Genomic DNA, 21,994 nt, shown 5'->3' on the forward strand with positions numbered 1-21,994 from the left:
TGGGTGGCTCACCACTTCCTCTCTGACTTTCTGTGATTACCACTACCTCCCTGACCCATCCATATCACTACCTGTGTGCACTACACCCTGATCTCTCCTTACCAAACACTATCTCTGCCCTACCTCACCATACTCACCACTACCTATCTACACACCACTACCTATCTACACTATCCCCTTAAACCCTCCTCATCAAACACTGTCTCACTGCACTACCCCCGACTCAGCACTACCTATCTTCACTACCGCCCTGACCCCCCTTACCAAACACTATCTCTCTGCACTACCTCCTTGACCCCTGTAAAGTCACCAGTACCACTCTGCACTATTTCCTTGACTCTTCCAAACAATACCTCTCTGTAGTCTGTTCTATCCCCCTGCCCCCTCTACCTCCATGACATCTCCATGCTGACCACAACCTCCAGGCCTGGTCAGGCCTCGATGGTGACATAGTCAGTTGCTAATGCATAAATACGGCTTTCAAGTATCACAAGCAGTTACTATAGGAAAAGGAGAAAAATGTACAGCAGCCTCTTATTCTAAAACAATCTCCCAATCCCCAATGTCAATAGATCCCCAAAGGCAACAAATCTAAAATAGCAATACCCCCACCCCCGTAGTGTTAATAGATCCTGTCACACAACCTCTCCAACATGTGGAATGGATTCACAGCATGGTTGCATGAGGAGTGACTCCATCTGTGATAGCTCATCTGACTGTAGTTGCATACCATGCGACTGTGCAAGGTAAGTTGTAACAATGATAATGAAGTAGAAGGGGTATATTTACTAGAGGTCAATTTTGATCAATTTAAAATTGATAAACATTGATGTTGTGTTTCTGGGGCTATATCACACATTTTCTAATACCTCAAAAAAATAAATCAAAAATTGTCTGTTAGAAAATGTGTGATTTAGCCCCAGAGACACAACATCTATGGTGATCGGTTTAAATCAAGCAAAATTGATTAAAATTGACCTTTAGTAAATAAACCCTGTAGTGTAAGTTTTATTTAATTATTGTTCACATCAACAGACAATGTGAATTTAATTTTTTAGTCATTGAAGTTAATATTGAAAACTGCAACACCCAGTGAGTACATGAAATAGATATCTGTTTTACAGTTAAATAATAAAAAAATCAACAGAATCAGCAGCCCCACCCTCCTTTCTCAGTTTCTTATCAACCTCTTTTCTTCTTCCCCTACCCTTATTTTTTTTTTTACAGCAGCTATTTCTAACCAGTTATTTCTAATGCATTACTATATTGTATATGATCACCTACTATTGTTACCGATACTGTTCTTGACATTACTGCTATTATATACTCCAGATGTATATCTGATTCTATAATGTCTTCTCATTCTCATATGGATTATTTTGTTATTATTGTCTATTTCACTTTAAATCATAAATAACCCATTTAAAAAAAAAAAAAAAATAATCAGGAAACAACGTTATGATACATAAATAGAAAATGCTTATAAAATGGCAGAGGTGAAGAAAAATATGTTCTAGCTTGTTAGAAAAGAATAATAACAGGTATGTGGATAAAAAGGGAGTTTTGAAAGAACATTTGTCTTTTGCTCCAAAGTCATACAGCAAAGAATTGTAAAGGTTTGCACTGGCCCACCTCGTGTTTATGTCAGGAAGCTGGCTGCATATTCCTGACAATCAGGAATCATGTTCTAGCTGAACAACAATGAAGGGTTTTCCAGAGGAAAGGCTGCTTCCCAGAACTGGCTTATCCTCAGGAAATCACAGACGTTTCTTGTGACAACAGATGTTATTACAAATTTCATTTCTGCTAGAAGCATTTTCTCTGACCATATTCTCGGATTTCTCTGGGTAATCTCAAATAATTCTCAGTAGTCAACTACTACTACTAAACAGAACTTCAAGACACTGAGTGGTGAAAAGGTATGTTCATAACCACAATAGTTTTGCAATCTGTGTGTGCAGCAATGGCTGGTTTTGGTATTTTAGTTGTTTTCACTGTCTGTGTTGTTTATTATTGGTTTGAGCATTATTTCATTTAAATTATTTTATGCTCTGCACTGTTTTAGTTTATAAAGGAAATAAGAAGGCATAGTTAATAACTAAATGGTAAAATAACCAAAAAGCAGACCACCCAACATGTGAATACAGTTTTAAGGAATCCTTTTAAGCCTTTATAAACATCACGTGTCCTTAATATTGCATGACCAGTGACTACAAAAATAGATTGCAGCTATGATATTTTGTTTTAAAATGTGTCTATTTTGTATGTGTGTCTTATGATAGAATATAATGTGTCCATTTAATGTCTTGTTATATCTGCTTACTAAGCTGCATTTGTTTGTTTTTATGTTGCAAATACAGCGGAGGTAAAACTGAAAATGTGTCTTATTTTCTAGACTTTATTAAATATAGTATATATGGTATATACTGCTTATTTAGTCATTTCTGTTCTGAGTTCCAGAGCAGTTAAACACAACTTCAAATCAAAGATTCTGTTACATTGGTAGTGAGCCTTTTACATGAACTAGCACCAGTGGTTCCCAAACTCGGTCCTCAAGGCACCCTATTAGTCAAAATTTTAAGGATATCCATGCTTAAGCGCAGGTGACATAATTATTACCACAGCCAATTTAATTATACCATCTGTGCTCTAGCAAGGATATCCTGGAGCCTTGGGAAACGCTGAACTTATAAAGTTAAAGAGTCGTTTTGTTCCCTCAGAGGTTATGCAAATATATAAATTAATTAACTACCTAGGTTTTTGTGTCCAAAGCGTACAAGTTGTTATGGCAGGTGTTTCCATAGAGACATCTTTAAATTTCCTCACACTATCTACCAATTAATTGATTTGATAATGTCTACCCAACTGCCACGACACAGAGTTCAATTGTAGAGTAACGGGTGAATTTGATCAAATCACATGAATTGTTCAGACCCACAAATGCTCAGGAAATAATACCAACCCCACAACCCATCTTATGCTGGGCATACACTGCCAGATAAAATGTCTGTCAGACCGACAGACATTTTATCTGGCTGCCTGCCAGCCGCAGATGTCGCCGGCATACACTGTGAGAGAAATCTCACAGTGTATAGCCCGACATCCGCGCTCCGCCCCGGGGGAGGAGACATTTCCCTGTTCCTTCCGTAGGAAGGAACACAAGAAATGTCTGTCTGTCGGCCGCGCTGGTCATACACTGCCCGATGCGGCCGACAGTTTCCCGGGTAAATATCGCATCGGACGGGCATGCTGGACAATCCAGCATGCCCGACCAAGCAATATTTAACCCTCGGTCGCCCGCATACACGCTGCAATTATCGCGGCGATCCGCCGATATCGGGCGGATCGTCCCGATAATTGCAGAGTGTATGGCCAGCTTTAGGCCTCATACCAATTAGTTGTCGGTTCTGTGCAATGTACTAGCATTTTCAAATACAATGTATGCACATCAGTCTGGATATCTTTATCACAGGGGTTTCCAACCACGGTCCTCAAGGCACACTAGCAGTCAAGGTTTTAAGGATAGCCATACTTGAGCACAGATGACTTAATTAGTACCTCAATTATTTTGTTGTAACCACCTGTACTCAAGCATATATATCACTAAAACCAGGACTGTTAGTGTGCCTTGAGGTCCGAGGTTGGGAATCACTGCTATATCATCTTGTCACTGCTTCAAAGCTGTGCTATCATGAATTCTGCTTTTTCCATAACACTGCATTTACTGCACCTAAACACATTGGGGGAAGCCTATTAACATCCAAAGGTTACCCAAGCACAAGTAAAAACAAAGGTAACAATTTCATGTCAAGTTTTTGTTCTGTTTGTTAATAACAATAGGTATAACTCCTTAGGGGTATATTTACTAAAGTGCAGGTTTTTAGAAGTGGAGATGTTGCCCATAGCAACCAATCAGATTCTACATATAAATCTAGCACCACCTAGAAGATAATAGCTAGAACCTGATTGGTTGCTACGAGCAACCTCTCCACTTTTAAAAACTCTCACTTTAGTAAATATACCCCTTAGCCTTTTACTTAAGTGTGGACTTTATTTATTTCCACATTTCTACACTGCCGGCCATACATGGTGAGATTTTCTATTGTTAGGATGTGTTGTACGAATGCCCTTGAAAATCTTCCCTTGAAATTCTACATACAATGTGGTCAAAATGGAGCATGATTGATCGTTACGATCATATGATCCCCATATGCATATGTATCACATTGTACATGATAGATCACAATCTTACAGTTTTGTCGTAATATCCAGCTCTATGACGGCGGGGACGTGGATCGGCATTGTAAATGGACATAAGCAACACATGATTGATCGCTACGATCGATCGCAATCTTACACATTGTGCAAAATACACACCGTGTATGTGCTGCATTTACAGTATATTAATAGAATACAAATGTATCAAGTGTGTCATTCTAATTTTATTATAAGTACATTTTTGTGGTGTAAATATATGCATTTCCTTTCTGCACAGATCCTACCTACTTCCTCCTACAACCACCCTCAAGCTTACCACAATAAGGGGCATATGTATCAAAGCTTGATGTGAGATAAAATTGTGCGATATATATCACCAACCAATCAGCTTCTAACTTACATTTTGCAGGTTGTGTTTAAGAAATGATAGTTTGGAGCTGATTGGTTGGTGATATATATTTCACAATTTTATCTCACATCCAGCTTTGATACATATGCCCCTAACTCTAGCTTTATGTTGGTAGTAGCTCTGACTACAGCTAACATTATCATAGGCAAATTGCAGGTGATTACTGAAAGGAAAACCTATTTTGCCTGTGATCACACCTCAATGGCTTGTGAGCAGAAATGAGCAAGATTATCCTGCCTGGAAATCCTACATTACAGTAATGCATGAGGTTTGTATAGAACCCTGTGGCTAATTGAAACTCCTCCTATGTGAATGACACCACTATAAGAAGAACAGTGAAGCAGCTTGCCCTGTTTCTGATAAGGACATTTACCCTCTCTTACTGTATGTATCACGTAGGACATACACCTGATTACAGCCACTAGGTTACCGATCGATTATTGCTATCATTATTCAAGATGGTGGCAGCGAGCAGGGCACAGCAAGGGAACACTACATAGTAAGTAGCATTTGTCAAATAAAGACATATATATTTACCATGTTCTGGGTCAGTCAACAGGTTTTATGTTCAAGGCTTCAATATACAACTATTAAAATGAGGTCATAAATCAAAGTTAATAACAAACATGTATTTTCCCTTCCAGGTTCCACTGCATGATCAATTTTATTAACACACCTACTATATGACTATCTTTCAGGTTAGTACAAATTGAGTTATTTGTTACATAAGTAAATGCTCTCTCATTCAATTGCAGCTATATACAGTATGTGCTAAATAAAATTGAAGCCCACAGAAACCCTTTAAAGAGCGATAAGTTTGACATCAAATATGAATATAAAAACCTAGTATGCTAATTATCGTTCAGCAATATTATACTTTTATTTTGACTATCATAGTAACAGGAAATACTGTATACTGCGATAATGGTAAATACTTTCATGCATTACCAATTGCGTAACTACTGCTGGTGCAGCTCATATGGGCCTTGCTGGTGTGGGGGCAAAGCAAAGCCGGTATAATTACTGAGCGGGCTCTACTCTTCTGATCATGCACTGGTTTGAACTATTTTAGAAATATTTGTGTAATGTGAACATGAAGTGCCTCTAATAATCGTGTTCTTTCTAGTTAACAGTAGATCATGTAATATGTTTTTGTTTTTCACAATGTGCTTCTTAAAAACATTGATCTCTTTCACTGATACCATTTCAGAATACATACTTATATGAATACCATTCTACAGGTACACAAAAATGGTAATTATTGGAGATTGGCTGCAAGTTGGCCCCCATCTAAGCATTGAGTTGTTGGTGATGATAATACTTGACTTGTTGATGATGGGCCTGGAAGTTGGTCCCCATCTATTCCTTGAGTTGCTGGTGATGGGCTGGCAGTTGAAGTCCATCTATTCCTTGAAATTTTATTGGTAGGCTGGCAGTTGGTCCCCATCTAAGCTTAGAGTTGTTGGTGATGAGCTGGCAGTTGGCCCCCATCTATTCCTTGAGTTGTTGATGATGGGTTGTCAGTTAGCCTCCATCTAGGCATTGAGTTGTTGGTGATGGGCTGGCAGTTGGCTCCCCATGAAAGCTTAGATTTGTTGATGATAAGCTGGCAGTTGACCCCCATCTACAACTTTTATTTAATTATATGGCAAGATGTCAATTCTATGTGTAGAGACATTCTTCCTTCATCAACATACCTTTTCCCTCCTTTCAATAACTAATTAAATTAAGCTGACCTTTTTCTCACCAAAACATCTCTGTATCGGTATGTATTTTCCTCTATTCACCTGGTGTAGAAATGTAAGCTGACATCAGCCAATAGGAACTTTATCTATTTCACAGATATATAGGCATAAGCTGTAGTTGCTATTGTTATGTTAAATCTGTTATTATCATTCAGTTAGTAAGTATACTTGACCAACACCTGTCACATCATACCAAAGGTAAAATTTAATTAAAATAATAGGTCAACCTTTATGGATCTTTATGTTTGAGAGCAGGGAATATCAAAATAGACTAATCTGAAAATATAACTCCTTTCCTATCCCTAACTGTATATTAGATACATTAGCTAGCAACATCTATGTAAGTATGAAACCAGAGCTATTTTTCTGCTACAGTGTTTTTAACAAAGACTATCTCCAGAAGTGACTTTTGCCAGGTCTCACCGTCATGAGAAAATGATAGTGATTGGAGATCAGCAGTGATACTTGTACTGCTACTGCGCTCCAATCACTAATAACATCTCAAGATGGTGATAGTGGTTATTGTAAAAGAAAAAATGTTTCTTACTAATTTCTTTAAAAATAGTATTTTTCTAGTACTCACTAATATTCTGTTACTTTGAATACATATCCAAGCTTCCAATACAGTGCACATACTGCATATGACCTAGACTAACCAAATGACTTCTTGCAGCCAGGGGTGTATCTAGCGATCAAAGCGCCCCTGGCAATGTAATGGACTGGCGCTCCCCCCTATGCAGTGCCCCAAATAGTAATCCCCCAGTAGTAATCCCCCTTATGCTGCATTGCCCCCAGTAGTAGCCCTCCCTATACAGTGCCCCCAGAAGTAGTCCACCCATACAGTGCCCCCCAGTAGTAGACCCCAGTAGTAGTCCCCCCCTATACAGTGACCCCAGTAGTAGTCCTCCCTATACAGTGCCCCCAGTAGTGGCCACCCCTATACAGTGCCCCCAGTAGTGGTCACCTACCCCCTAAATTGCTCACAGTAGTGGCCACACCTATACAGTGCTCCCAGTAGTGGCCACCCCCATAAATTTCCCCCAGTAGTGGCCACTCCTATACAGTGCCCCCCAGTAGCAGGCACCCCCCCATAAAGTGCCCCCAGTAGTGGCCACCCCCTATTTCAATGCCCCCCCCTCCTATAGTGCCAGGCTTACACACATAAATACACACACAAAGAACAAAAAAAAATTAAACTTACCTGATCCTGATGCAACTGCCGCTGTCCGCTCTGAGTCCCGGCCGCTCTTCTCCTGGTATGACGTCTCTCCCATCACATGCTGCGGGGGGAGCCGGCACACGGAGCTCATTAGTTAGCTCCAGCTGGCTCCCTCCGCGGACAATGCAGCAGCAAATGAGAGTCTGTCTGAGTCTCATTAGCTGGCTGCTATTACAAACTGTGTAGGGCAGACCGCTATCACTGCGGTCTGCCCTACACTTGTGGGGCCGGGGGACTTGTCCACCCCTTGGCTACTGGTGGCACTGCCGGGCGGCACCCCCCCTTTGGTCGGTGCCCCTGGTGAGTGCCATCCTGGCCAATGGGTAGATATGCCCCTGCTTGCAGCTGCCAGCCAGCAACATCAGGAAGGACAAGCTGGGCATTGATAAGCTGCTCCCGCAATAAGAAGCAGTAGGAAATCACTCTTCTCAGGCCTATTTGATAACTAGGACCCTTGATTTATAGTGAATTCCATTTAACCAGCCTTCACCGCTGTTCCATCTGCTCAGCATTAGTCATTTGACCTGACTATTACAAAAGCTGTTTATACTAGCTTATTCTTATGGTGGAAATAGGTAACTGTGTTGTGGATTGGGTCTATGCAAAGGACTGTATACATCTAAGACAGTAAAAATTAAAACTCTTCACCAAAAGATGTTAGTTATATTTACTCTGCTAGAGACAGTACATAAATAATAGATAGAAATTGGAAATGGGTTATATTTGAAAAACAGACTGAATTATTACTGAATTTATTGCCAAATTTCTGTTGGGGAACAAAAAGGATTTTTATGTACTTCGATTGTATTGTTTCTTTGGAAATTGCATAAGGAAGTAGCATCGAGTTAATTTTCAAGAATCTAAATTCATTGTCACTTTTTTAATATAGGAAAGTGACAAATCTTCGTCTCCTTGCTAAGATAATTCTATTAATGCATTTGCATAGGAGCTACCTATTTAAAATGATTGGGGGCAATAATAATAATAATAATAATAATAATAATAATAATAATAATAATAATAATAATAATAATAATGGGCTGTGAAAATCATCATAAGCATTGTTTTAAAATCTCTTGATCCAAGTTAAAATGATCATCATATAGACATATAGCTGTGTGGAAAACAACATTAGCATATATTTTACTGCTCTAAAAATAAACATAAAAATCAATATCAAATTAACTTATTGAGAACTAGAGGATGTTTTTGTAAAACAAAAAAATATATATTGCTACTCTTTCAGAGCAATTAAATAAGTTAATTTCTCCTATAGTAGTACTAGTATCAATTTAATCTGCTCTATTTGTTGACAGTTACTCTGCATTTTATTCTGCTCAAAAATAATGTAATAATTAATTTGTGTAGGATGTTATATTATAGATTATATGTCTACGTATTTTTTATGTTTCACTGTGGTGTAATATCTCTTTTACAGGCTTACCAGTGATTGCAGGTTTTCATATCTTATCGGGATGACACAGGCTGTTAATTTAAGTAATAACCTTCCAGGTATTACACCTACATGTACATTAATGTAAAATATAGTTATGGATGTGAGTTTTCCACATGGTCAGAAGAAAACAGCTCAAAGCAAAAAAGGTCTCCAGACTACGTTTTATTTTACATATACTTTTGCCTGCTTGCAATGTAGACACTGCCAGACTGAGATGGTATTGCATGTTTCTTTATAAATCTAACACATACTGGGCCTGCTTCTGACCCGGTCGCAGGCGCTGAGCGCTCACAACCGGGTCGATGTTTGCCCACTGGGCATGCGCACGACGGAGCCAGCTCCGTCATGCGCATGCGCAAGACCCGGCTAGTGGCGGGTGCTCCGTCGCTCCGGGTCTTGCACCAAAGGGGGTGAGCTGTTGATGGTGATTGACAGCTCACCCCATTTGGTAGGCGTGGCCGGAGGGTGGCTTCACAAACGGAGGCGTTCCCAAGCGAACGCCTGCTGTTTGTGGGCGGCCCCACTGACATCACAAGTGATGTCAGTGGGAGAGCTTCCGGCTCTATTAACGCCAGAAGCTCTCTGGGGCTTGCAGCCACGAGACCCTACCACAAGGGTCTCGTCGCAAGCCCGATGGTCGCGATGGTCTTGACCATCGTGGCCATCATCCTGGCCGCTCACAATAGCTGTGGGTGGTCACCCACAGCTATGCAAGCAGCCAGGAGGCCGCACAAAAAAAATAAAAAACCCCAGACTCATAGCGAGCGCTCTATCAGAGCGTCCGGCTCTGAATCAGGGCCTCTGCTCCTTGGCTCTTCACCAAAGTCATGTCTAAATACATATTACTTGTATCTTCCACTCTCCACATTAAATCACCATGACTTTGCTCCAAAAGTTTTACTGCCGGTTTGACCCTTAGTTTAATTCTAAATAATATTGTATGTAATGTGATTAAAAGCAAACTATTGCCATTTACATATTACATTGTAAAGCTGATTCAATATTCTAAAGGAATGTACAGTATAATTACTATGTGATTACTTTAGAGTTTGGGTCAAATCCACTTAAATCATGAAATTTGGATCTGGGCAAAACATCGTTTACCCCCGCAATTTTGAGTTGAGACCCTCCCAAATCTAATTAGTCTGAAAATTTAACATTTGCCCTCCTCCCATGGTGCAACATGGTTTTATTAAGGAACAAAACTCTACTTTTTATGATTTGCAGTTCAATGTTCTTGTTCTGCCTTTGACTACTATAAAAGTAGATAATAATAAAGTATAATAATAGTAATAATAATAATAATAATAATAATAATAATAATAATAATAGTACTGTATTAATAATGTGACAAAATCTCACAGGCATATTACAAAAAATAAATTGATTTTATTTTGTAAAGTTCACTAATTAATATTTTATGATTGTGGTGCAATTTTAAATGTTTTATTACATTATTCTTTAACCAAATGGTACTTGTTTCATTTTAATAGATCTGGGAGGTCCCTTTCTTTACTGGGACCAGAATGAAAATGAGAAGACTTCATACTGTGTGGAAACTCCATATGGTTTTCAGTTGGATTTGGATTTCTTAAAATATGTTGATGATATCCAGAGTGGTCAGACCTTGAAAAAAGTGCCAGGTAACCGAAAGCCCAGGGTACCACGACGCTCCACATCATCATTGAGGAGCCTATCAAGTCAAACTGGTACTTGGGTTTCAACAGAATCCTTGGACTTTAGTGAGGATGGAGCATCAGACTCTGTATTTTTTGCAGGTGTCAGAGCTGAAATTAGTTCCTCAGATTCTAAGGAAAGGTTGGCTGTGCGTAAGTCTAACCCACTTTCTCCAGCACCCATTATTAAACTGCTCCCTCCTCCATCAAAGTCACTATTGAAGAATACTCGTGTTGAGAAAACACTGGCAGATACTCGTAAGAGGCTTGAGCAGGAGCAGCTAAATTTGCATTATGAAGGAGTACAGGGAAGAACATGTCAACCTTCAAACCTTTCAAAGCTTAGTGTTGCTAGCAGAAGTTCGCCAAACCTCACCCAGACATCATTAACTGTGCATCACAATAGAGAACCTATGTTCAATCAAAGTTTCTCAGGATCTGTGAAAATCAGTCCAATAAATTCTGGAAGAAGCACCCCAGCTACTAATATTTCTTCAACTCATCTTCAGTATATAAGGGAGCAGATGGCTGCTTCACTAATGCAACTGAAAGATCTGGAAGAACAGGTAAAGATTATTCCATTGTTACAGATGAGGATTTCTACATTGGACAAAGACAAAAAGCAGCTGATGCTTGATTTGGAGAAGCAAAAAACAAGCTTCAGTAAGGGTCTAACAACTGTTAAAGATTCTAGATTAAATGAAAGTAATTCAAAGATCAAATTAGATTATATTTCTGAACAGGAGGCTGGCTTAGAGTCTGTAGCATCTAAACCAAGTAAAATTGCACAGTTAAAAAGACTCACAGAAAAGCTAAGTGATACAGATAAGAGTACAGGAACCAATAAAATGGCAGCTGACAAAACTCTTGCTCGTCACCTAGAAGTAAATAAAAACTCCCGCAAGTCCATTGCAGTTGGAGAAGATTTCAGCATGGCAGATGCTGTGTTCTATTACAAGTCTCAACAAGAAAAGAAAGAGGTGGAAGTGCAATCAACGACTGAAACAAAAAATGTTGGAGTATGGGTAATGGAGTCACTATTGGGACTGACTTGTGAGGCTGACAAGGAAATACAATTACTCCAGCATACAATAGAGCATCAGAAGGCAGTTATTAGTATGCTTGAAGATCATGTAAAGGCCGCAGCTGATGAGCTGGAAGAGCTAAGGTTAGCTGTTTTCTCTAGACAATTTATAGATGTAGGGGATAAAGAAACTAAGCTACAACCACAGATCATGGAATCATCACCTGAATACTATGTTCCAGTGCTCAGAAAATCACATGAAGAATATTTAGAAGCTGACACTGCAATAACCTCCTCATCAGAAATGTCTTCCGCTGACATCACATACATCACAACAACAAACACAGCTATGATGTTAGCATATGAAGGTAAAAACATTCAGGAAAATATTGAAGCACCAACATCATTTGGTGACAATACAGTAGAAATACCAGGACATCCAGAGTTTATGGATGTTGCTTCAAATAAAGAGCATGTCAAAAACATTATGGACATGTGTGTTGATACTAAGGCAAAAAACATGGATGAAGAGAAAGTTGCTCTTGGCTCATCAACAGAAGAGAACTATACAGAGTTTACAGACACTCAACAAAGCACTTGCCAACTAGCTGAAGACAGTACAGATGAAAGAATGAATTTACAGAAGGAAGCTGGAATTTGGAAAATGTAGATGCCTGTAAGTAGTATAACTCCAGAGCTTTTCTGTTTGTACATCTATCTTTACATATTATAACTATCACAAAAATGACAGTTTGAATTGACACTGTAATATAAATAGAGATATTATTTTGTACTTATTTATTGGCTTATGTTTGTGTTTTCAAACAAATTATTATTTAAAGAAATCGCAGATATGTTGGGGGTTGCAAAAACCAAAATCAGTGTATGTTGCTTTACAATACGCAGTTCTGCATTCTTATAGTAGAACTAACAAGTTTGATCCATTTGTTAAGGTAAATGAGCATAAAACTGATATTACTTTAGATCACACATTGCACCGACTTCACATTTCCTACACATCAATGACAAGCTCCTCACATTACACAGCTTAGTCCTATGTGCCCGAGATTCTCGCCTTGCATATACCAAAGTTCCATAGACCCCATAGTGTGTTGCACAGTTACTGGTCTAAAATCTGTTTCTTGCACAGACTTAGGGGTAAATTTACTAAGATGGGAGTTCTATTAAGAAGTGATGTTGCCCATAGCAACCAATCAGATTCAACTTCTCATTTATCTAACACCATCTAGAAGATAATACCTGGAATCTGATTGGTTGCTATGGGCAACATCACTTCTTAATAGAACTCCCATCTTAGTAAATGCACCCCTTAGTAGCATAGTGTAACACACACTCTAAGTATTACACTAAATATTGGCCAGCATTAAATATAACTGAACTTTACACAGACACCTGCATTACTACTACCTATACTTCATGTTGCATCTCACCCTCCAACTGAAGCCTCTCTCTTCTCTGACATCCACAGTACATATCCAATGGTTTGGACACTGTTTGTGCTCATCTCTATCACCTACTTAATGCTACAGTACATTACAGTGCAGTGCGATTCAGATGCATGTACAAACAAAAGCACTGCTCCATTGAGTCCAACATCGATGCTGCTGCAGGCCCATAATGTGGCTACATGCTATGTCATGACACTGATCCATGCACATAGGGTAAGCAAAAAACAAAGTCCAATTGGCAGCTGTAGTGATGCCTCCAGTTATAAAGCACATTGGTAGGGTTTCAAAGCAAGGCTTGCACCAGATCAGTGGGATTTGGAAAGGTCTAATTGTGATCTCAGGATATGTGCCTAGCCTTATGCAGAGCCTGGGTATGTAGTGTTTGGGGGAGGCCATGTCCAAAAAAACAAATCTTTCCTCTTTCTGCCAGTCTAATAGAAGAGCAATAACTGTATGGGAGTCACTTAGAGTTGGATGCAGTTGTCACTTTTAAACATCAAATATACTTTCTTGTAGTGTCAATGCACAGGTTGTTAGATGTGTACTCAGTGCTGCTTCTGTTCTTCAAAAGTCGGTTGGCACTGGGACCCATAGTGGCTGTTGCTAGAGGTACAACCTCCAACCTGGCCGTCTGAGCATGCACAACATCTTTCTCTCCTCTCTGTCCACTGCTTAGACATGCCCCTGAGTGTCCCACAGTATGGGAAGCCCTGCATAGACCAAAAGTCTACTATATCACCACCACAGTACATATTAATATATCCTACTGCCGCCACTGACACAACACCATACTGTGAGTGTGCACACATGGCTCATCACAGTGCCAAGCAACCCTACAAATGTTCCTGGCTGCAACTGGACTATCCAGATAAACTGTACCTGCTACTAAACCTGTGTTTGCCAAGCAAGAAATATGAGTCACACTAGACAAAAAGTTTTATTCAAATTCACACTAAAGACCCATATTATATAAGTTATAATATTTACCATTTACTGGTAGTGGTACCCTGCCTAGATTACCCTAAATGTAAAGAAAATTTTGAAAAAAAATATGTATTGTGGATGCACATTGTCTCTTAATACATAACTTTTATTAAGTATTCATAAAATATGGTAAGCAAATATTTAAAATAAAAAAAAAGTGAAAGAAAAAAATTATGTGATTAAAAAAGAGAGCTATGTGTCGAGGTTCCTGCAAGTTTAAAGATGGTTCAAGTTTATTTAATCAATTTTCTCCCATACCAATATTTTCTTAATATTAGTTACTATTTATAATGAGAAGCAGTTCCTCTATTAATTCATTATTTGGTGTTCTGATTACATTGTATTCATATTTTTTTGTCATAAGACAAAGTTCATACAAGGAAGAACTCTCCACATTTGATACATAGTTTTTTATTTTGTGACCATCTTTAGTACATTGTGATTAATGTTATTGTTGACTTATTGTTGCAGAATATGTCATGCAAATATCTAAAGCAGATCTTTCATTCAAAAAGACAAATCAGTTTGCTGATACGTATGTTCAATCTCACACTGCTTGTTTATTGTTTTAGTACAGACACATATAAAGGTCATACATATGCTCTTTCATATGCTTTAATTAGAACCGTTTGGTAGTAAGTTATTCTAGTGGTAAGTTTTGCAGATGATGAATTATTTATCTATTATAATATGAGGTGCTTAAATTGCCAATTCTTGTAGTAAAAAGGAATGGGTTATTTGATCGGGATCAGTATTAAATACCAGAAGTCGGGACCCTGGCGGTCCGAATCCTGACCTCGGGATCCTGACAGGGTTAACATACCGACACTTGTGGTCACTATGCTAACCCTACCCCTCTCCCTACCCTAACCTCTCCCTCTTTGGTGCCTAACCCTAACCTCACCCCCTAATGCCTGAACCTAACCTCCTCCTACCCGCACCCTTAACCTAAACTTCCCCCTAAGTGCCTAACCCTCTCCCTAGTGCCTAACCCAAACCCCTAACCCTAACCCTCCCTCCAACCATGCTACTTACGTTCGGCATCCTGGCGGTCGGGATGCTGGCAATGGAATTCTGACTGGCATCTGTATTCTGGTGGCGGTAATGTAAGCATCGGCATCTTGACCGCCGAGATGCGAATGCATCCCATTTGATCTCATAGTACATTATTCAGTGGTTTATCAGTAGTTTATGAATGACTCATTAAAGTTGGGCAAAAAGTTCTTGTATTAGTTTATATTTGTTATCTATGTGACCTGAAGGTATGATACAACTGTCTACTATGCGCTACTTTATCCCCCATACTAGAGCCAATCATAGCGCTCAAGCCAGTGCGGTAAATGAATACAGCCAAGATATACATGTTTCTACTTTGTACAGCAAGTAGTTTTTTTATTTAAACAAACAGTTAAATGCAGTTAAGATACCACTAGTGGTGCTGCATCTGTGAGACTGATCATTCATTTATAGTGGTCTATTTATCAATAAATATTTGTGGGATAAACAGACATTTTCAATGGGTACCCACAACTATTAGGTATCTTCCATATGTACTGTGGTACTATGGAGGGATACTACTCTGTCCTTATCTTCCTACTCTATTATAACTCCTCTTGATCTCATACCCTGACAAATCAGTTGAATATGGTCTCATGTGTACATCTCAAACTTAACTAAAATATTGAATCTCTCTCTCTCTCTTTCTCTCTCTCTGTATATTACCATTGTTATTCAAGCATGAAGTGATTACTCCTATTCAGGAAAAAAAAATTGACTCAATTTATTGTGCCATATCTCAGCTCCCAGGCCTCTCCAAGCTGCTGGAGACTTGCCTGCACCACATCACATACTTTCTTAGCTTACACATCCTAATGTATTTGACCCATTTCAGTCCAATTTCACTCACAATACTCCACATACTGTAGATTGCATGAGTTAAGGTAAATAAAGATTTGATCCCTGCTAAACCTATAGGCCATTACTCATTTCTAATTCTCCTGTACTGTACCTCTCTGCTGCATTTGTCACTGTTGTCCACTCTCATCTTATAGAAATGCTACAATCTCTAGGGGATTGCTGGTAACTTAGTGCACATTGCCGACAACTTAGTTTTTCACCCTCCTAATATTTATGACCTGAAATTTTCATGGAAATTTGAGAAACAAAGTGCAAACTGTGCACTTTTCCTGTTATCCATGATTTCCCCTTTCAATACTATCTGGCCAAAAAAGATATCAACATTAACTTTATAATAGCCGGTGACAAGGGGGAAAAGGGACATTTATTATTATTATTATTATTATTATTATTATTATTATTATTATTATTATTATCCTTTATTTATATGGTGCCACAAAGGTTCCGCAGCACCTTACACAGTACATAAATGAGCACACAAGAAAAACAGTAAATAGTAATACAAAACAATGTAGGACAAGGACATGGTTTATAAACATAGCTGCATAACACAAGCAGCAGGACATGAGCAACCAGGTGTTAGGTGCTGTTGTGGGCAGTTAGGAGTAAATGATATTATATGTAGTGGGGAGGAGAAGCACGTGAGGGAAGAGGGCCCTTCTCATGAGAGCTTACATTTTAAAGGGGAGAGAGACAGGGGTGACACAGATGGGGTAGATAGTGAGGAAGGAGCATGGAGCAGTGGGTTAGGATATGTACTGTGGAATGTGTGTGTTTAAGATAAGTCCTTCACACATCTATCTCTATGACAGAAAATAGATTGTTTATGTGTTATTTACATGAGAGATGTACAAAATAAACTTGTAGCACTTTAATGATTGTGTGTTACATTATAGCGTCTATATACAGCCTGATAAAAAATGCAGGAGGAGGAGTTTGTACACAAAGCAGCATGGCCAAAAAATACATGTTTTGGCGTTACTTAAAATGACTTTTACTTTCTAGCTGTACTTCATGCACAATAATAATGTGCCAGGAGATTGTATATGTGATTGTATGGCAAAGATGGTTTGTAAATATTACTACAAAAAAATAAGGAGCTTTGTGATTAGAAAATCACATTTATTTTTAATTAACAGTTCTTGTGAGGGTTTTATTGGTCAATATATACTTTACTAATAACGCTGCTAGCAGATTTTTTTTTAAAGGTTTTAAAGAAGTCAGAGATTATATATAGGATATGATTCTATGTAGCTTTTATAATGGAAATAGGCAATATGTTGTTTGAGTATGACTTATTAATAATGTTACATAATGTTTTTCTTTTCTCTTCATTATTTTAGTCACTGGCTGTGCTCAGGTCTAAGTAATTAAACTGCTGAAGATGTAGGTGGGAAGGTAACTGCTATCAACAAAAGAACTCAGGGGTCACTGCATCATAGCTGCTTCCTCAGTGGTCCTCACATTTGCTTTTCCGTGTTTAGTTCTTAATTATATGTTTCAATAAAAAATAATACGTTTATGCACTGTAGTTGTAATCTGATAAGAATATTTAAAAAAAAGAACTGCAGATTTCAACTTACAGTAAGTGTTTCATATAATTCTTCAGGAGATGGGGGAGTTTATATATTTGTACTCAGCATTTAACATTGTTACTTTTGAAATAGATAAATTAGCAAATGGGAACTAAAAAAAACAGTGTTCTTAATGTATGTACAGTATTTGATGACTAAAATGTTCCTGTGTTATTTTGACAGTGTTTACAGAGTATAGAAATATATATTTAGCAGTATGGGATGTACACTAAGTTTGCAACAAATTAACATCCATTCATGACCTCTTTCTCACTAACAAAGTCAACCTTCTGACTGATTGGGTACGTGTTCCCGGCAATGGTAATGCCAGTGACCAGAATCCCAGCAGTGTAATCCCGACAGTGGAAATGCCAATGCATGTAGATAAGTATTCTAACCCTTCCCCTAACCCATCCCTCCCTCAGCCTAACCCTAACCTTCCCCTTCGGCAGCCTATCCCCAATCACCCCCCCCCCCACCCACCCACAGCCTAATCTTAACCATCCCAAAGCCAATGCCAAACCCTACCCCTTCTGGCACCAGGGTTCTGACTGCCAGCATTATGTGTGCTGGGATTCTAACTACATTATCTTCTGACAATATCACCAACACATGCAATACCCTTAATGTTTGAGTAACTACGGCTGCCACACAGCATTTGATTTTCAGCGCATGCATAAGCAGAGCAGTGGCATGGTGCACATGTGCAAGCAGAAAGGGACCCTGTGATAGGTCAGCTGGGGACAGCTGTTAAATGAGGTGAGGTAGTTGGTCTGAGGAAAGTGTGAGGAGAAGAACTTCTGTGGCAACCACCTTGTGAGTTGAAGACATCACAGCTAAGTGAAATCACTTAGAGAATAAAGCAGAAGTTAGTCAACATTTGGGTGACAACATTCCAGCTGGTAAATACATTGTCTGCTAATCACATACCAAGGTGCATCAATGCTAAAAATGTGATCAAACCTCCAAAAATGCAGTTTTTGGTGGTTTGACTGCATTTTCCATGTGCAAAGCCTTCCGGAGCTTGGACCAGATAGGCAATGCCAGCTATAGAAGGCATTACCTAATTGAAGCCTATGGGCTTCTATTTGATGCTTTCCCTGAGAGTGATCCAATAGGTTGGCTGATGGCCGCACATACGCAGAGGGACTCCTGGGTCATAAACCCAGAAGTTCCCACACCGCAAAGGACAGCTTTTATCAGGAGATCTCTCCTTTGCTTAAACGTAAATGCATCCAGTGTTATTGAACATATGTATGCATGCGATCATTGGCGGGATGCATTGCATCTAAAATGCAATACTTGATGCATCCTGCCCTATGTGTTATACTTTTGTGTCAGGACTGTAATTCTATGTTTGTCAATGTACAAAGGCCTCATCATTCACTGACCAGCTGCTTTATTTATAAAGTATTAAGAGATAACCGCATTATCTTTCAAGTCCCTGTATACTTTTATTAAATATTGGACTTTAGTGTTACTTAACTACTTTCATGTCAGAGTTAGTGTGTGCTGTGAAGCACTCTATTAATATATGCTATTAGTATAATAGTGTTTTGGAGATTGAAAGACATTGCATTTATTTTAATGTTTCACAATATATATGATAATTGTCTTTTAGGAGTTTTTACCTCGAATGAACTAAAGTCCTGTGAAGAATGTTTAATTCATACTATTGCAATGTTTAATTAAATATGTTTACAGTATCTTTATCCTTGAATAATTGAGCTGCACTGGTTTTACAGACATACTGGATGCAGAATAAATACCACATTTCTTTTACATACCATATCTCTTAGTGGCTGTGCTGGATACTGTCCTTACCTCTCTGCCAGAGTGTGGAACAGCAAGATAGTATTTCAGATATGAAGCTGACTAAGATCCAGGTACTACAAAATTGTATGCAAGTCAACCACTTCACCCTCATCACACCAGGGTACCACACATGCCTAACACACTCAGACACTGCTTCCCATGCAGCCGTTTCACATGGTGGTCTCAAAATCATCCCCACCTCCTGCAAGCAATAAAGGCAGTGGGGTTGGAATACCAAATTGCATATTCACTATTTTACAAAATGTTCCAACACTCACTTTTAAATCTTTTGAAGTATATGCTATCAGGATTTTCAACCCATTTTTCTCTGTGATCTACTGTCCATGACAACACCAACAATTTTTCCCTCATTTCAGGTCCACTTATCTCCCTAACATCATCCCTGTTGATATTCTTCATTTTTCTCATACCCCCAAACTACTCTATTTAACTTTATCTCTAGGTACATCCCAGGGGACTGATTCTTTATGGCCACTGCCATTATCTTGTAATCACTAGATAATGTTTGGTTTCTAATTTCCCTCTCTAAGATCACAACATTATCACCTGTAAAATCTCTCTTCTCCATTACTTTAAGCTTTCTACCTCTCTGCAATTACATGTTTCACCAATTTCTACATTCTCTTCCTCTAATATTGCTATACCACATCTTAACCAGACCATAAATACAGTATGGTCCTTCAATGTCAGCCACGGCACTCTAAAGTTAACATAACATCTACAAAAACTTTTGTAAAGTGCAATATCATAAGAGTAAATCTCATACTCCTAATGACTTCCTAACATATACAGTGATGTACCACTCCTATCAGAAGGTTCTGGTCACTACAAAACAAACATACAGCACTTATCTCTCATCTTTGCTAAAGCTTCTAACCTCAAGTGCCTTTTTACTATATTTAAAATGTCTTCTCACCCCTCCCACACCAAACCAACTGGCTATCATACGCAGGCCCGCCAAGAGCCATGGCGGGCCCTGGGTAACAGGGGACATGGCCTAATCGTGGGAGGCCACGCCCCCTGCAGAAAAAAATATATATTTTCAGCGCCTCTGGCGAAGGGGTGCTTTGAGCCCCCTCAGTCTGGCGCAAAGCTGGGGGGGGCGCGATTAGTGTGATCGCTCCCCCCCACAGGCATAGGAGAATGCTGTGGCTGCTGCTCAGCACACTGTGTGCTGAGCTGCTGTGAGGGAGGGGGGGGCGGCGTCAGACCCGGGCCCCCGCCGGGCCCCTCAGAAAGCCCGGGCCTGGATAATTTGTACCCACTACACCCCTCTCTTGATGCCCCTAATCATAGGTGTCCATGATCTTACTTCCTATTTCACAGACAGGATTAATGAGATATGACATGCAATAGTACCATCTTTCTCAATCTGCTAAATTCTTTCCTTGAACTCTCTGGCACCTTCTCTTCATATCCCACAAATGAAGATGAAGGGGTATATTTACTAAAGTGAGACTTTTATAAGTGTAGTTGTTGCCCATAGCAACCAATTAGACTCTAGCTATTATTTTCTAGAAGGTGCTAGTTAAATGTTAAGTACATTGCTATGGGCAACATCTCCACTTCTAAAAACTCTCACTTTAGTAAATTTAAGTACAGTATCTACTCTCTTCTTATTGTCATACTTTGCTACCTCTCCTCTTGATCTTATACCTTGACTTAACTATACAGCTTTGTCTTCTGAGCTCATCACAACTTTAACTAAAATATGAAATATCTCTGTTTCTCCCTCTACTGTTATCTTATCATTGTTATTTAAGCATGCAGTAATTACTTCTATTTGAACAAAAAATGTGATCAAAACTTTCTCAAGATATTATCCCATCTCTCAGCTCCCAGACCTCTCCAAGCTGCTTGAGACTTGCCTACACCACATCACATACTTTCTTGACTTACACAACCAATTTTACACATTTCAGTCCACTTTCACTCACAACACTCCACACAGCTTGCATGAACTAAGGTGGTTAAAGATGTGATCCCTGTTAAACCTAAATTTAATTACTCATTTCTAATTCTCCTGTATCTCTCTGGTTTATTTTACACTGTTGTACACTCTCCTCTCATATAAATGCAACAATCTCTAGGGGTTGCTTAAAATGAAAAGTGGTGTTGTTTCCCATAGCAATCAATCACATTTAGCTATCATTACTATTGCACCCTAGAAAATGATAGCCAGAATCGAATTGGTTGCTATGAGCAACACCACCACTTTTCATTTTTATAAGCTTTAGTAAATCTATTTCTTCTAGAGATTTTTTTAGACACCAGAAAAAGATGCCTTTTTTTGTCCTTATTATTTATTGGGGTGCAGCTGATGGGGACACAACCACCAACAACCCAGTAAGAGCAGTAATATATGATTCCTCTAGTGCAGTGGTTATCAAACTCGGTCCTCAGAATCCCACAGTGCTTGTTTTCCAGATCACCCAGCAGGTGCCTAGGTATATTCATTACTAATGCT

General features: G+C 39.0%; 1 protein-coding gene across 2 annotated transcripts; it reads left to right on the top strand.

The window, feature by feature from the left end:
• Positions 1–1,801: 1,801 nt before the first annotated feature.
• LOC148511542 (KN motif and ankyrin repeat domains 1-like) lies at positions 1,802–19,457 on the top strand. Of its 2 annotated transcripts, XM_088442146.1 has the most exons (5): positions 1,802–1,919; positions 5,272–5,325; positions 9,030–9,103; positions 10,541–12,423; positions 17,461–19,457. In XM_088442146.1, the coding sequence occupies exons 3-4, from the start codon at positions 9,067–9,069 to the stop codon at positions 12,415–12,417; spliced, it is 1,914 nt and encodes a 637-aa protein (XP_088298272.1). In that variant the 5' UTR covers positions 1,802–1,919; positions 5,272–5,325; positions 9,030–9,066; the 3' UTR covers positions 12,418–12,423; positions 17,461–19,457. The 2 variants fall into 2 exon arrangements, with proteins under 2 accessions (XP_088298272.1, XP_088298274.1); XM_088442148.1 differs by lacking the exon at positions 5,272–5,325.
• Positions 19,458–21,994: the final 2,537 nt, after the last annotated feature.

This window comes from Taudactylus pleione, unplaced genomic scaffold, assembly GCF_031769625.1.
Source record: "Taudactylus pleione unplaced genomic scaffold, aTauple2 ptg000305l, whole genome shotgun sequence".
NCBI lineage: Eukaryota > Metazoa > Chordata > Amphibia > Anura > Myobatrachidae > Taudactylus > Taudactylus pleione.